At 39.9% G+C, this 15178-nt stretch overlaps 1 protein-coding gene across 3 annotated transcripts in view; it reads right to left on the bottom strand.

Moving 5' to 3' along the window:
* The window catches only part of LRP2 (LDL receptor related protein 2), a 182220-nt gene that overhangs the window by 35686 nt on the left and 131356 nt on the right, over window positions 1-15178 (bottom strand). For all 3 annotated transcript variants that reach the window (XM_037912394.2, XM_043525116.1, XM_043525115.1), the window contains exons 54-63: window positions 14894-15071; window positions 13585-13781; window positions 11385-11630; window positions 9441-9569; window positions 8038-8157; window positions 7272-7388; window positions 6827-6943; window positions 5146-5283; window positions 4101-4223; window positions 2735-2863 (exon numbers count right to left, since the gene is read on the bottom strand). In XM_037912394.2, the coding sequence (XP_037768322.1) occupies window positions 2735-2863; window positions 4101-4223; window positions 5146-5283; window positions 6827-6943; window positions 7272-7388; window positions 8038-8157; window positions 9441-9569; window positions 11385-11630; window positions 13585-13781; window positions 14894-15071 (1494 nt within the window). The remainder of the gene's footprint in view (window positions 1-2734; window positions 2864-4100; window positions 4224-5145; window positions 5284-6826; window positions 6944-7271; window positions 7389-8037; window positions 8158-9440; window positions 9570-11384; window positions 11631-13584; window positions 13782-14893; window positions 15072-15178) is intronic.

Raw genomic sequence — 15178 nt, forward strand, 5'->3', positions numbered from 1 at the left:
TCAGCAGACATGAAGGGCTTTCAGGGATTTCCCTGGCCATGGTACTACTTACTAATTACAGGGAGGTCAGGAAACTCTCAGGCAGGATCATTTCTTTGGCTATGAATCCATGACATTGCCATACTGAATGACCTCATTACCCACCCAGCCTCACCCAGCACTAAGGGGAATGACGTAAAATATTGGACGCCAGTTCAAAGCAGCTGCAACTATTCCAGGGATTTGGATAGGTTGACAGCCCCACTACAACCATCACCTCCCTCCCATCTCACAACCAAAACAGAATGCTTGCTAAATTCCTTTTACATGGGATATAGACCCATGTCAGCTATACCTTGGAATTAGGGTAGGCACCTAATTCATGTAAGGCCTGACCCAACATTTATTGAAGTCAGTGAACTCCATTTACTGTAGTGGCCTTTGGATCAGGCCTCATATGGGAAGAAGCAAGGGACCTCTGACCCAGGGACCTCTGGTGCCAACTGGCAGAGGACACAAAGAGGATGCATGGGGTTTTACAGAGATCCCCTGGGTCAGGTATCTACATAATGATTCACTAAAGGGTGGCTATGAGGTCTCTATTGAGAGCCAGCAGTCCGCTGTTCGTCATAATCACTGCAAAATGTATGCTCATATAATAATTAAAAGCTATATAATTATACTGGAAATTATGATCCTAAAGTCTTGAAGTTAAAGGCAGGTCTCCAGGATTTGAATGCCTTGGACAGGTTCCTTTCAGGTAGGGGCTAGCAGACACGTATCTCTATCTGGTCATGAGTGTATTGTGCATTGTATGTATCACCTTGAAGACCTGTTTGCATTACTGAGCCTGATGCTAATGAAGAGATTATGAAATCACAAGAGAAGAAAGCTGCAGTAAAATACAAAAACAGCAGAGGAGTATCCTGTTTAAGAGTGAAGACAATGGATTTTGGGGGTATAACTAGGAGTCCTGAAGTGCACCTGGATCCTTCACCAAGAAGACAAACTGTCAGCATGTTCTGTCTTATGAAAGGAGGGTCACAGCCAGCCTGACTGGAAAACTCCGCGAAGACTTTGGGTGAACTAAACTTCATTAGATAGGAGAGTACCTTGTTATTTAAGTGTTGGCTCTATAACACATTATGATTTTAATTTAGATGTAACTATTTGTTTCCAGTACTCTTACATGGTACTTCTCTTATCTCTAGTCTTTGTTAAAGAAACTTACACTTGTTTTCACTATAAACATATCTAATGTGCTGTGTGTAAATGAAGCAGTGATCTATGGCGATACTGGTAAGCTGAGGTGCACTGCATTTACAAAAATTACTCTGACACTTAGAAAATACAGCAAGTAGATCTATAACATATAAGTAGAAACAATTAAATAACAAATGTGTATTGACACAGGATGAGGAAGGATGCAGATTTATGCCCAAAATATTATTTCACTAACTCAGTTAACTGTTTCTGTCCTACAACTATATATCAATGCTAATTACAATAATTATACACACTTACCTTTATATACATACGTATTATACACACACACACACACACACACACACACAGTGTCTTTGCATTCATATTTAAAATTTATACCTGCAATTAAAGTTAGACACCTTTTACTCCCATCACAAAACAAAAGATATTTGTCATCCTGATTAGGTTTATAGAACTATTTAGTGTTATTTATTCTCTCTCTGTTTAATGTTGATGTTTGAAGCTAGAAAGGATCCAAACGCCATCAGTTTGGTTTGTGCTCATGTCTGCCCATGAACAGTACAGGGCTGAATGCCATCAAATTGTCTGATTTGCACCATTTCACATCCTTTTTATACTTTTACATTTTCATCAGGTCACATCATTATTTTCCACTACTCAAAGTCCACTGGGATGGATATGAAATAGAGATGCAAGCCACCTCAGAAAAGACTATGCTAACAGTTTGTGAGTTATTTGTGATATGCGAACATACTAGGTTTTAATCCCCAGTACATCATTTGGCACATTTTCACCTGAAGCCATAAACACCTGACAAATTGAAATCACAAGTGCATACTCAAATTATGAATCTAAGCTGTCTATTGCAGTCAAAATGCTTTATTCAGGTGGACTTCTCTAGGATCTCTCTGCACTCCCTATCACACACAAATATTTTACTCAAAGTTTCCACATTGCAATGACTTTCCTGATTGGTGTCAAGTATCAGAGGGGTAGCCATGTTAGTCTGGATCTGTAAAAGCGGCAAAGAGTCCTGTGGCACCTCATCTTGTGAAAAACTGTTAACAACACAGATGACTGGAGGTGACTTCAATCTGAACACTGGCCAATAGGGTGCTGGTGTGAGATGAGTTGTTCACTTTCTCCAGAGATGGGTACTAAGCTGGTGTAAATCATGCTAGCTCTATTGACTTCTGAGGAGCTATGACAATTTACGCCAGTTCAGGGTCTGCTCTAGCCTCCACAGAATATCCCATTTTAGAACAAGACCAAATTGCTTCTTGTGAAGCACAAGACTCTTAGCCTAAACTTGCACAGTTCAGGATACTGAGCTTCTTAGTTTGCAAATGTCAATGTTTTGGAAAGATATGTGGAGGATGGTAAGATAACAGGAGCAGAGAGCAGTTCCAATTTATTATATTTTAGCTCTAGTCAATACTACACGTTTATTATTTCTGTTTCAAAAACTGTTTTTATTTCAGTTCTACTGATTACTACTACACCGCGTAACAACAACATTGTTACTTACTGCAGCCTATTTCATCAAAATGGTCTCCACAATCATCATAATTGTCGCATACGTAATGTAGAGGAATGCAGTTTCCATTACCACATTTGAATTCTTCAGCCATACAAGGTCTTGGGGTAGGTTCTCGACCTACAATTCAAAAGACACACGCTACTGTCACCTATGAAGCCTCCCAACATCCACAAGTTAGGCATTATTCCTTTCACAGAGGAAGGAAGTGAGGCACAGAGAGGTTTAATAACTTGATCACGTGAGTCAGGAAGTCTGTGGCATAGCTGGGAATAGAACCCAGGTCTGCTAATTCCCAGTCATGTGCCTCAACTCAAAAACCAGACTTCCTCCTTCTACAGAGATACAAGGACTATTTCATAAACACTTTTTGTTACATATTTTCTACTCAACAGTGGATTCAACTTCTTGCTTTGGCAGGGCTATTTAATATCTTTTATCTCTATATTTTATACTTTAACTCCAGTCTTTGATATTTTAGTTTAGTTGAGATCATTCTAGCATATACAACATGCTATTACAATTACAAGACATTGGGTAATTTAAAAAGTCAGTAAATAATAAACATTCTTACGTTTGGGGCCAAATTCTGCTATGAAACGTGCACATGCAGTTCCCATTGAGTCAATGGGTACTGTGAATATATCTGGGAGCAGAACTTTGCACTGTATAATAAAGATATATAATAGAATGTATCTATTATTCCAGGTGCTAATTCTCGAATGCTATCACTGGTTCTTCATGGGCAGACTCATGTGCAGAGCCCCAGTGAAATTAGTGTGGCTCCATGTGACTGCAGGGGTCTACCCATGCAGAACTAGTTGCAGCATCAAGGCCTAAACACTTAAGATCCTCATACGTATTATTCAGGGTCCAATATTGTTGAGTCATGCATAACTATGGTCAGAATTCAGAGACAACCATGTTCAATACAACTTCAACAACATTTGCCATCCTGACCATTACTGAATTGCCAATTCTTTCTTCTTCATTATTTTAAACAAACTATACCATAACATTATAATTTGATATTTTTTTTCAGACTATACTAATTTATCAGCATGCTTATGGTATATGGTGGGCATACAGTTGCTGGGGGAGGGGCTTGTTACACATTAAACCTATACTTGCATCTATATGCTGCAAATATTCTGCGCTATAATAACCACAGTTCAAATCATTTCCTGCTGAACATTAGTTTTAAAATATTTGTTTCATTTTGTCATTCAATGTGGGTGTTTTTTATTATTATTAAACATTACAAATACTTTACACTGATGGAAGTCCAAGTCTAGGATTACTAGAAAATGTATCTACTGATTACTGAATAAAATTGGCTGTACATGTGTAAACGTACAGTGCTCCTCTTTCTCATCGCTTCTATCTCCACAGTCATCCTCCTGGTTGCACAGCTCGTGACTGTAGATACAGCGATTATTTTCACAGCGGAAACGGAATGGTGGTTCACAGGGAATATCCACTGAAATGAAATAGATCAAATAAGCAAGTATGATGCAAACACTTATTGCATACAATCCATCAAATCAATACGTCACTTTTTTTGGTTACCATGTGCCTCTATTTTAAAAAGCACTAGTCTTTCAGGCCAAAAGTATACACATTCTTCAGTCACAGCATTGAATTAGGTTTGTCAAAAGATAACCTAAAATCTGTGTTTCTAACATAGTGATAATCGACTTTCTTGAAAAAGGTAGTCTGTACTCCAGACAGCAAACATTCACCATTACTGCAGGGAATGCAATGCCGTAGTTACCATGCTAGTTTGTGCTCTATATCTTTCTAGACAACAGCAGAAATCATTTATAGAAAAGACCATCCAATTTATAAATGCAGTTGTTGTGGCTGCCTCAACTGTATGTAACGTATGTTTTTCATAGGTATTGGTCAACATTTCCAAACTTGAGTGCCTAAAGTTAGGACCCATAATCCATATTTAAGGACATGCCCTGACTCTAATGGGAGTTGAGGATGCTAGTCAGCACCATTGAAAATCAGACCCTTATATCACTAAATTTCAGTTAAGGGTCCTAACTTTAGGCACCCAATTTTGAAAATGCTGACTGTTATTCATATTTCTAATTGCTACAGGGATTGTCTCTCATCATTTGACTTCTCCCCTCTCTTACAGCTGCATATTTAGATGCCTGCAAAGCAATTAATGAGTTACAAAATCACAAGAGAGAGTATGAAGTGAACTTAAAAATGCTTCTTGTGAAACAACACTTTCTTGGTGTTTATCTTTATCAAAACCCATGAGAATCTCCAGTCAAAAGAACATATTTATGATTTAGCTCTTACTTCTGTACCACTAATGATTGTCATTATATAGTTTTACTAATGGAGTCAACATTGTTCATTTTTATTTCATTTTTCTCTCTTACAGCAAAGGTGAAGTTCTTCATCAGAGTCATCTCCACAGTCATTGTCACCATCACATTTCCAATATGGCTGGATACAGACATGGTTTTTACACTCAAACAACATAGGTGGACAGTATGTACCATTAGGATAGCGTGTTGCTGGTGAAAAGAAATTTAATTTTTAGTATAAACAAGTTAGCTTGGTCTGAAATAATATTCAGGCATTTCGTAGGTCATTATTTCTTCCGCACCCTCTTCTCTACAGGAGAAGAGGGCTAAAAGTTTGCAGGGGTAGCAGACTGCAAGGACTGAGGGCCACTGGCTAACTACGTTGATTAATTTAGATTAAGATTTTACAAAGCTAAATAATACTCTAAAGTTACTGCCAGAGGCCTTAGAACCACAATACGGTGATGTGAGTTTTACTGGCACTGTTTGCGTTTATCACCGGCAATCCATTAATATAATCTACACAAATTTCATACCAGCACCCCCAGCGAATGGTCAGGTAATTAACCAGATAATTAATTATTAATGTATTCACATTTATAAAGTGTCCATCCAATTATGTGGATCCTATACAAAATTTGAAAATAAACACAACTCAAAAGATCCAGAGACCATATATGGAACTCCCCCTCCTACACCGCACACACACAACCACCCTCCAAATCATTTCCCTTTCATCAGCTTCTACAGCCCATCAGTTGCTTTCTAAGCAAACTTCTTTCCCTTTCTCTGAACTAAAAACAGGGAAAATATGTGATTTTCAGCATGCCACAAAGATTGTCTAATCCAGCCTCTGTTGGACCAAATATGCTGGGAAATAAACTCCAGAATATAGGACCCATCATTGAAAATGTCCTGAGTCTTCTCCTTCCCACTTAATCCATGGTTTCTAGCTCAACTGCCTGGAAGGATGATCACAACTGCTATGACAGCAACACGAGAAGAATGGCATCATCCCAGGTACCAAGGCTACAAACCATTTGGGCTCTATAGATGAAAACCAGCACCTTAAACTTCACCTGGGAATCATCTAGCAGCCAGTGTAGCTCTATCAATGCACAGGTGTGAAATGCCCCCCAAAAAACATTGCTTAATGAGGGAGCAGTCACATTCTGCGTAAGCTGCAACTCCCAAATGGTCTTAAAACGTAGCCCAGTGTAGAGATCAGGGGCACAATCCAGACCAGAGGTGACAACAAGGGAAACAAAGTGTTTTCCTGTTTTCATTTATAGTGGGGGGAAGGGAAGAGGAATGAGACCATCTACAGCCCTGTGCACATTATAAAATCAGCCTTGTTAGCCTGTTATAGTACAGTAGGCCTTGAAATGTTTAAAAAGCTATTCTGTCTTGCAGTGTAGCTGGGTCAGAACAAAATCCTCACACTGTGCTAGACCATCCTTGCAAAGAGCAGGGCTTCTTGGGCATCACTCTCTCCAGCAGGTTTATTCTTTTAATCTATTTATAATTTGCCGGTGGAATACCTGAGAACCCATTAGTATATTAAAAAGTAGCTCTATGTATTACATTTTTCCTGAATTATTACTGAAGTCATTTGAGTTGCAGGTGTTCAGTACCACTCAGCATTTTGTCTATTGTATTAAACAGGCAATAAAGACTAAGTTTCTGTAAAATTGAAGTGTGTCTTATGTGCTGTTCTTCCCCCATAAGTTCCCACCACACGCTTTAAACTCACGACAAGTCGCTTCATCAGAGAAATCAAGACAGTCTGCACTTCCATCACATCTGAAGCGTTCTGCAACACAATGCCCACTGCTACATTGGAAATATCCAGGATGACATGTCCTCAGCTCTAAAAAGATTCCAAAATGATTAGTGAAATGTCTTCACTTGAAAAACAAGATCAAAGTGGATATTTTTCATGTACGGAAGATACCATGAAAATATTTTTCATGTACGGAAGATACCATGAAAAACTGGGCATTCACCATCCACACTATCTAAATGTAAGATAGTATTTGTGGCATATCCTGTTCTAAATAAAGGTAAATAATGTAGTGCAGTAAAGGTTGCTTCACTAATGCTGCTTGATGTAAAATATGGTTTTGCAGAATGATTTCAAACCTGCACAAACCTTAGTTTCTAATATGATGAAATGACACCCAAACGTCAATACGCACCACAGTCACGTTCATCTGAATTGTCTTCACAGTCATCGTCATGGTCACAAACCCACCGAGAAGGAATGCAGCGCAAATTATCACAACGGTATTCACTTTCCGTGCATTCGCGAGGGCCTTCAATTTAAAAGACAAGTGAAAACAACATGTGAAGTCACTCAACTGTAACTCTAAACATCCAAGCCTGTCTCATTAAAATAGGCAAAATGATTGCTGGGTGAGATGTGAGACAATCATTAAAATGGCAAGTTGATATTTCTGCATACAGATTATGTGATATTAAACACTTCATGTCTCTCTGTGGGTTAACTCATCTCAAAATTGTTTTGTTACAACATTACCCAAGAGTGATTTTTATCTTGAGGAAATTACAACTCCTTATCAGAAAATAATAAATTCAGTTTGGGCTTGATCCTACACTCTTTACTCAGGGAAATGTTTTTACACACACACACACACACACACACACACTAAAAAGTGCAGGATTTGAGCCCTTAAACCCTAGTGGAAATCAGGACTAATACTTTCACACACATTATAACATTCTTCTTGATAACTGGATTTACTACCATTTATTTCTGTACAATGCAGAGATTATTCTTAACACAGCATTCCAAATGGCTCAGCAGCAATAATACAGACTGCATAGTGGAATAACTGAACTCTTGCAATTAAGAACAACATGCCTCATTTTCAGAAGAAATGGGAGGCTATAAGTGAAAAGCAAGGAATACTAAAATATCATGAGAGTGGAGTGACAACTCACTGCAGTTGTTCTCATCAGACCCATCTCCACAGTCATTATCTCCATCACACTTCCAGCGCAGCGGGATGCACCGGTGATTATCACAGCGGAAATCTCCCAAAGGATTGCAAGTCATCTCCTCTGCAAAGCACACAATTTGTCACCAAGACAATAAGCCAGCATACATTATCATACTCTTGAATATGCTTTGGACAGGGTAGAGAGATGCTTAGAGTAGGGTAGGATGCTTTGGATAGGGTAGAGTACCCAGAGGGTTGTAGTAGATGGAATTTTCCATACCATAAATTGGGACAAGTAATTTAGGGAAAGAGCAGTTTGGAAACATCCCATCAAGTAATGATATAGGATTGGGAGGGGAATGCTCAGGCAGAGACTTTGCACTTTCAGTAATTTACAGTAATTTTCTGGACATATCCATCTTCTAGAAAGGGAGACTGCTACTCCCAACACAAGGATTGCAGAGTCAGGGAGTCCTAAAACAACCCCCTTTCCTACTTGTGCAGAAACAACAACTCTACTGTCCCTCAGAGGAGAAAAGTATAAAACAACCAGCATCTATAGAAACAAATATTACCTGGAGAATAAATGATTTGGTGCAAGAAAAATGGTCAGGCTCTGTGTATATGGGTATGTATCTAATGACTCTCAGAGTGGCACATGCTTTTACTGACAAACAGCCAGAGCTGAAAGCCATATGGCACACTGTAGGCCAGACTGTCACACCCTGTTTTTCCTGAGTTATTCTGATTTAGATGTTGTGAACTCATGGCCTGCAAACTTAGTTTGTAGCATTTTAAAAGGTTTCAGAACACCTCTTGCAGCATCATAAATCCTCAACACTGGTGATTTTGGTACAGTGTATCCCCAGTTGAGCACTGGAAGTAGCTTTGAAGATATGCAAAAAGAATACTGAATGACAGCTTTCATATGAAAAAGACTTCAGTGTAAGCTCAAAAGCTTGTCTCTCACACCAAAAAGAAGTTGGTCCAATATAAGATATTACCTCACCCACCTTGTCTCACTAACATCCTGAGACCAACACAGCTACAACAACACAGCTTTCATGTGTGTTCCTAAATGTAAGATTTGGAAGCAGGAAAATATATTTTCCTCTATTTTATTCAGTGATAAGCACAGAATCAACATTCAATAATGAATAGTACAATAATAGTCATAATCTAGCTTTCAGGGGTTATAGGCTGTGAGCTACACGACCTACAGCGAATTGTTGTCCACAGAATTTTCCACCACACAAATGGATATCAGTGAAGTCAACTGACAGAAAATGAAAGAAGTACAAGCATATGAATTGTCACTGAGAAGACTTCCATGAGGGTTTTATAGCTTGGAGAAATATTCGCAGCATAACATCATTTCAGAAAAAAGCTTTTCCCTACACCTACCACAGCCTTGTTCATCACTGTTGTCTCTGCAGTCATCATACCCATTGCATACTGCCCACAGTGGAATACAGCGGTAATTGGTTCTACAGCTGAATTCGGTGTGGTTATCACACCGATAGGCAGGACCCACTAAAACACAAGAGAGAGTTGTCAAAGAACATTGTATTACTTCTGTATGCGCATAACTTAAACATCTGATTTCTGTTTTATGGTGCACTACTTCCATTAAAAGGAGTCAACGATTGAAAAAAAAATCTGTCAGGTCATATAGCCCATCTCCCTGCTGGTGCACAATGGAGTCCTATTATACCGTTACCAGCATTTTGTCCGCTCTATTTTTATGCTAAGTGACTGGGTATCTACCACTTTGCTTGGGCAATTACAATTAGTCACCCTCAGGAAGTTTTTCTTGATAATCAGACTAACTTTCCCCTTTCTTAATTTCACCTCATTTCTTAATTTCACCTCCTCCTTGCCATCCTAAATAATTCTTCTCCTTCCTTGATGACTATTCTACAAATATTTAACTTTTATCATGTCCTCCTCTGGGGCTAGATTGAGCCATTCGGCTCAGCCCTCTGTAAAGGATGGTAAGTAGCTGTGCCAACCCAGGAAACACAGCAGGAGGGAACTTGGCTTCCCTACTCCTGGAGCCCTTTACTGTGGCGAGGAAAGGCTCTAGGGGGCAGGCAATGTGGAAGGGCTCTAGCAGCTCTCCACTGGCAGAGCCCTTCCCCACTGCCTCCCCCTTGCCAGAATCTTTCCCCACTGCCAGAGCTTTCCAGTGTGATGGGCTCCAGCAGAGGGACACTACACTGCTAAAAATAACAGTGCAGACAGAGACACTGTTTGGGCATGTAGAGAGCCATGTAGGATATACACCTTATGGTTCTGGTATGTCTCTACTCTGTTTGCCTAAGGCTATACCTCACCATCTACATCACTATTTATATCCATGCTAGCTGGGTGCGCAGTGTCTGTACTCTACACGCTGCCTTAAGTGTTGACCTACTTAAGTATATAGCTCAAAACTGCACTGGCCTTTTCAGCTGTCACATTGCATGCAAACTCCCTGTCGATCTGCTAACTATTATCACTCGTAGGTCACATTACTGCTTTCCAGCTTTCAGACTGCTGCTGTTCAGATTATTTTATTCCAGTTGTACTAGCTTGCATTTCTCCAAGCTAAATTTCATTTTGTTGCTTTCTATGTCTGTATCTAATCTTTCTAGGTGCTTTTTTATTATTTCTCTGTCATTTCAGATGCCCACAACTCCTCCCTATTTAGTAGCATTTGTAAATTTCATTAATATGTTGTTTACTCACTTCCAGATCATTAAATGAATATAAATGAAAACCAGGCCTAGTACAGATCTCTGTAGTACCCCACTCGATAGCTCCCCTCAGCTTGACACTTTGTGGTTTATCATAACCCTTTATTCGCAAACTGTCAGACTTTTTTTTTACCCACATGACTGTGTTCATATCTAAGTCAATTAAATTTAAATTTGAAAGTAAGAGATTTATGAGCAACTGTATTAAAAGATTCATGAAAATCCAAGTGTATTATGTCTGTCGCTTTCCCTTCATCTGCTAACTTGACCAGTCTGGCAAGACATAATCAAATTTGCCTGGCTATATCTGTTCTTTATAAACCCATCCTCTTTGGGTTCTGAGTTTGTTACAAACCCCATGATTGGTTCAAAAACCTTGTAGATATTTAGTGACTTTTTTCCCCTTCAGTATTTGTTGCTTGATATCTCATGAGACTCTCTTACCAAGTCACAAAGTGTTGTGTTGCAGTGCCAGTTACCTACTGCAGTTTAGCAGTCAATTTGTAGGATTCATATCTCCTCAAAAGCAAACCTCTTGAAAATTAAGCAATGCTGTTCACTCTGCCTATCATGCTATAATATAGACAGCTGCCATTGATTTAGTGCTTACTGCATTCGTGGAACGGTTCGTCAGAGTGATCACCACAATCATCATCCACATCACATTTCCAGGACTGAGGGATGCAGCGGCCATTGTCACATTTAAACTGGCCTGGAGAGCAGGTCCTACTGGCACAGTGAGAGCTATCCTCATCTGAGTTATCCCCACAGTCATCTTCTTTATCACACTGCCAGGCTTCTGGGATACACCGTTTGTTGGCACACTGCCACTGATGTGTCTCACACTGGTGATTAGCTAAAAGAATACACATTTTTATTAGGCTGTTGAAGCTTATAGGAAAGATTGAGCCCTTCAGTGTTATGGGAATTGAATCTGTCATCACTCCATATTAAAGAAATGCTGGTAACTCAATCTGAGTTTAGAATTTACTTGTCCAGTTCAGATACTGACTTCTAATCCTGGATGGCTATGGCCCACAGGCTGCTTTCATCCAGCTCTCAAAGGCTGAGCAATACAACAGAGAGCCTTTGGGGAGAAGAAAGACATCCAGAGTTGTCATTGCCCAGTGCAGAGTGAAATACAAGCCCAGCTGTCGCACTGAGTCAGGGCAGAGGAGCACAGTGATTCAGGGCACCTGAATGACAACATGGCTTTGGGCCATCATGCAAATTCTGACAGTGTGGTGGGCCAAAGAGGAACTACTCTAGTTCTACCCAGCATACTCTCCTGCTAAACTAGCATGCTCAAGCCAGGACACTTGGCACAAATTAATGCTGCTCAAAGCACCATTAACTTTAGATCCACAGTTTCTATCTTCCTCAGAGGGGAACTCATGCATAGTCACAGAGCAGAAGTCAATGTTAGCAGTGGTGGGGGCCTGGTGAGGCTTTTGATGTTTGCAGATTGGGAGTCACATTAAGTGCTAGCCTGTGAGCTGGGGTGTTCACTTTGGCTTTCCACAGATCTCCAGCCTACATGGTCTGGGTACCTCTCCCACTGCCCCTTTTAATACACAGTAATCCCTTTCTCCAGGAAGAGAGAATATAGCATGATTTCTGCAAACTTTAACACACAGCTTTTCTAGAGCAAGTTTTCCCCCTTAGGTAACTGTATGATATACCCCAAAATCATCTGTATTCTACCCAATAAAATAAAGAGACATGTGAACTCATTATTATGCAGCTGTCAATTTCTTATTTAATATTCCCCTGTGCCTTACTTAAGAGCTTGATTGTTTGAAATTCATGTCAAATTGAGGTTTCACTTAATTATGATATTACAGAAAATACTATTATATGCTAATGAAAGTCAGTGAAACTATCAATTATATGACTACACAGCTTTCTTTTTTCATTCTCACTGCTCAGACTTCAACTCCCAGTGTAATATTATTTACAAGAGGAGAATAATTAGCTTTCTAATTAGACACAAGCACATGAAACAAGATGGGTTTTAAAAAATGTTAATACACTGTCTCACAATTATAATTAGATGCCTACAATTTTTTAAAAAATTCTATCACATTCAGTTCTCCAAAACCGTCTGCCTGGGTGTATTGCATGTTGAGCAATTTTCATGTGAAATAATTTTTTCACTGTTTAAAGATGCAGATTATGGTAAGAAGGAGCATGGTTTGATGGACTGAGCTGGGAGTTAGGAAATCTTCAGTTCTGATCTTGCCTCTAACACCGAGGGTTTGTCTACATAGAGTTGTTTGTTTAAGATGTTGCGCTTTAACTGCCCCCAAGTAGCTCCTGCTAGCACAAACTAAAAGGTACTTAGTTTGCATTAACCTAGTCCTGTTTGAAATGAGACAATGTTAACCCAAACTAGGTAACTTTTAGTTTGCACAGCATGTTAGTGCAAGCTACAACTCACACCCTTGAAGTCTGCACTGTGGGACCATGCAGCCAAGCTCAACTTCACGTGTTGCTTTGAGCACACAATGAAACCTATTTTCCAGAGCCTTGTATTTTACACCAGTGCAAGTGAAGCAAAGTGAGTGTAAAACATTGCCACTCTGATTTGGTAGCATTTTACATCCTTTTTACCAACACTTTGCACTGGGGTAAATGACTACATAAGGTGTAAGGCAGCAGAAATTCAGGTCTAACGTCTGTAAAATACGGATCATGATTCTCACCTACCTCTTAGGGCAGCTTGTGAGGATTACATGGTTAGTGTTTATACAATGTTTTGAACATGTGAAGTGCCACACACGTGCCAAGAATAATTATCTGACATTTACCACAAAGTACATGATCTTCATCTGATCTGTCAGGACAATCTGGCAGAGCATTACACAAGAAATGGGGACTGGTGCAGTTCCCATCACTACATTGGAACTGCCCAACACGACAATATCGGTGCGCGCAAGTCGGCGGTTCATCAGAGCCATCCCTGCAATCTCTCTGTCCGTCACATTTCCACCAGATCGGTATGCACCTATAAAGAGAAAATAATATTTCCTTTGATGAAGCAATGACTTTACAGGTGTCCGGCCATCCCTTTAAGGATCAATTGTTAGACAAGCTTTAGCCAGTGACATATCATCTTGCAACATTTGGCTTCAGATATTTCTTGAGCCTCAGTTCTACATGACATGAAGCCATTTGTCATGTGATAACAAAATATACCACAAAATGGTGTTGCCAGTAACAGATGTTGATGGTGAAACCTCTGTAACAGGCTCACGGCAAATTAATGTGGACTCAAGTTTGCAGTATTTTTGTGCAAACTGTCACTCTGGGCTTTCTTGAGACTCATCATTCAGACAGACACCTAAGCAAGTCAAATAGGTAACTTTCAGTTTGCACAGCATGTTATAGCATGGATAGGCCGAAGAGATGGAGAAAAGATACATTTCCATAAGTGATCTGAAATTTAGATAGAGAATTCTATTAAGTGTATAATTTTAACCATGACCTAACCATATTGGCAATGGGTGCTCCAGTGTGAGGCAGCACTAAGGCTGGCAGAATGGGCCATTGGAGAAACCCAGCTGCCTACAGGAGTCCTGGGGTGGTGCAGAGCCAGGATAGCAAGACTTATGCCTGTCCCCCCAATTCTGGCTCCTGCCACATAGGGGTGGCCATGGAAAAGGGCCAGGGCTGTGCCCCCGCATCAGCAGACCCCTTACTGCCAGAATGGGCCCTATGGGCCACTGGCAGCCAGAATAAATTAATCAGTTAACAGCAGAAACAAACATACTGCACAGCATGTAGAAAAGACAGGAGCAGATTCATATTTCATGAAATCACTGGGAAATGGCCTCTGAAGCAATGCATGACTAACACCCCAGTCCTTATTGGATTAGCCATGTGATACAGCAAAGAAAGGGCATTAATAAGGACTCATCCCATTAGCCAGAAAGGAGGACTCTGCTAGAAATTTTTGCCAGCACAGGAGTCAGACTGGAATTGTCTTTACCACCAGACTTCAGAACCCACAATATGGAGAATTACTACATACTTTCAAGCCTTCCAGGCAAATTAGCCTTAGATATAAATGTTATCCGTAAAGAGCTATTAAAAAAAGATACTGAGCAAAGGACTTACCTTTCACTGTCTGCACAGAGGAACTGGGTGCTGGAGCACATTGGAAGGCAGTGTGCAATGTTGCCAAGTTGTACTACCATGAAGTTATCTGGACATTCACAAGAATAACCCTGACCGCCAACTTTTATTAGACACAGATGGGAACAGCCACCATTGTTGGTACCACAAGGATTATTCACTAGTAAAATGGAAGAATAATCATCACACTTCACATCCCCATACACGGAAAGACCTTGCAATAGTCTCCTTTTGCACAGAAGGGCATTGATATTATCTCTTGCAAAT

This window comes from Chelonia mydas, chromosome 11 (assembly GCF_015237465.2).
Source record: "Chelonia mydas isolate rCheMyd1 chromosome 11, rCheMyd1.pri.v2, whole genome shotgun sequence".
Lineage (NCBI taxonomy): Eukaryota > Metazoa > Chordata > Testudines > Cheloniidae > Chelonia > Chelonia mydas.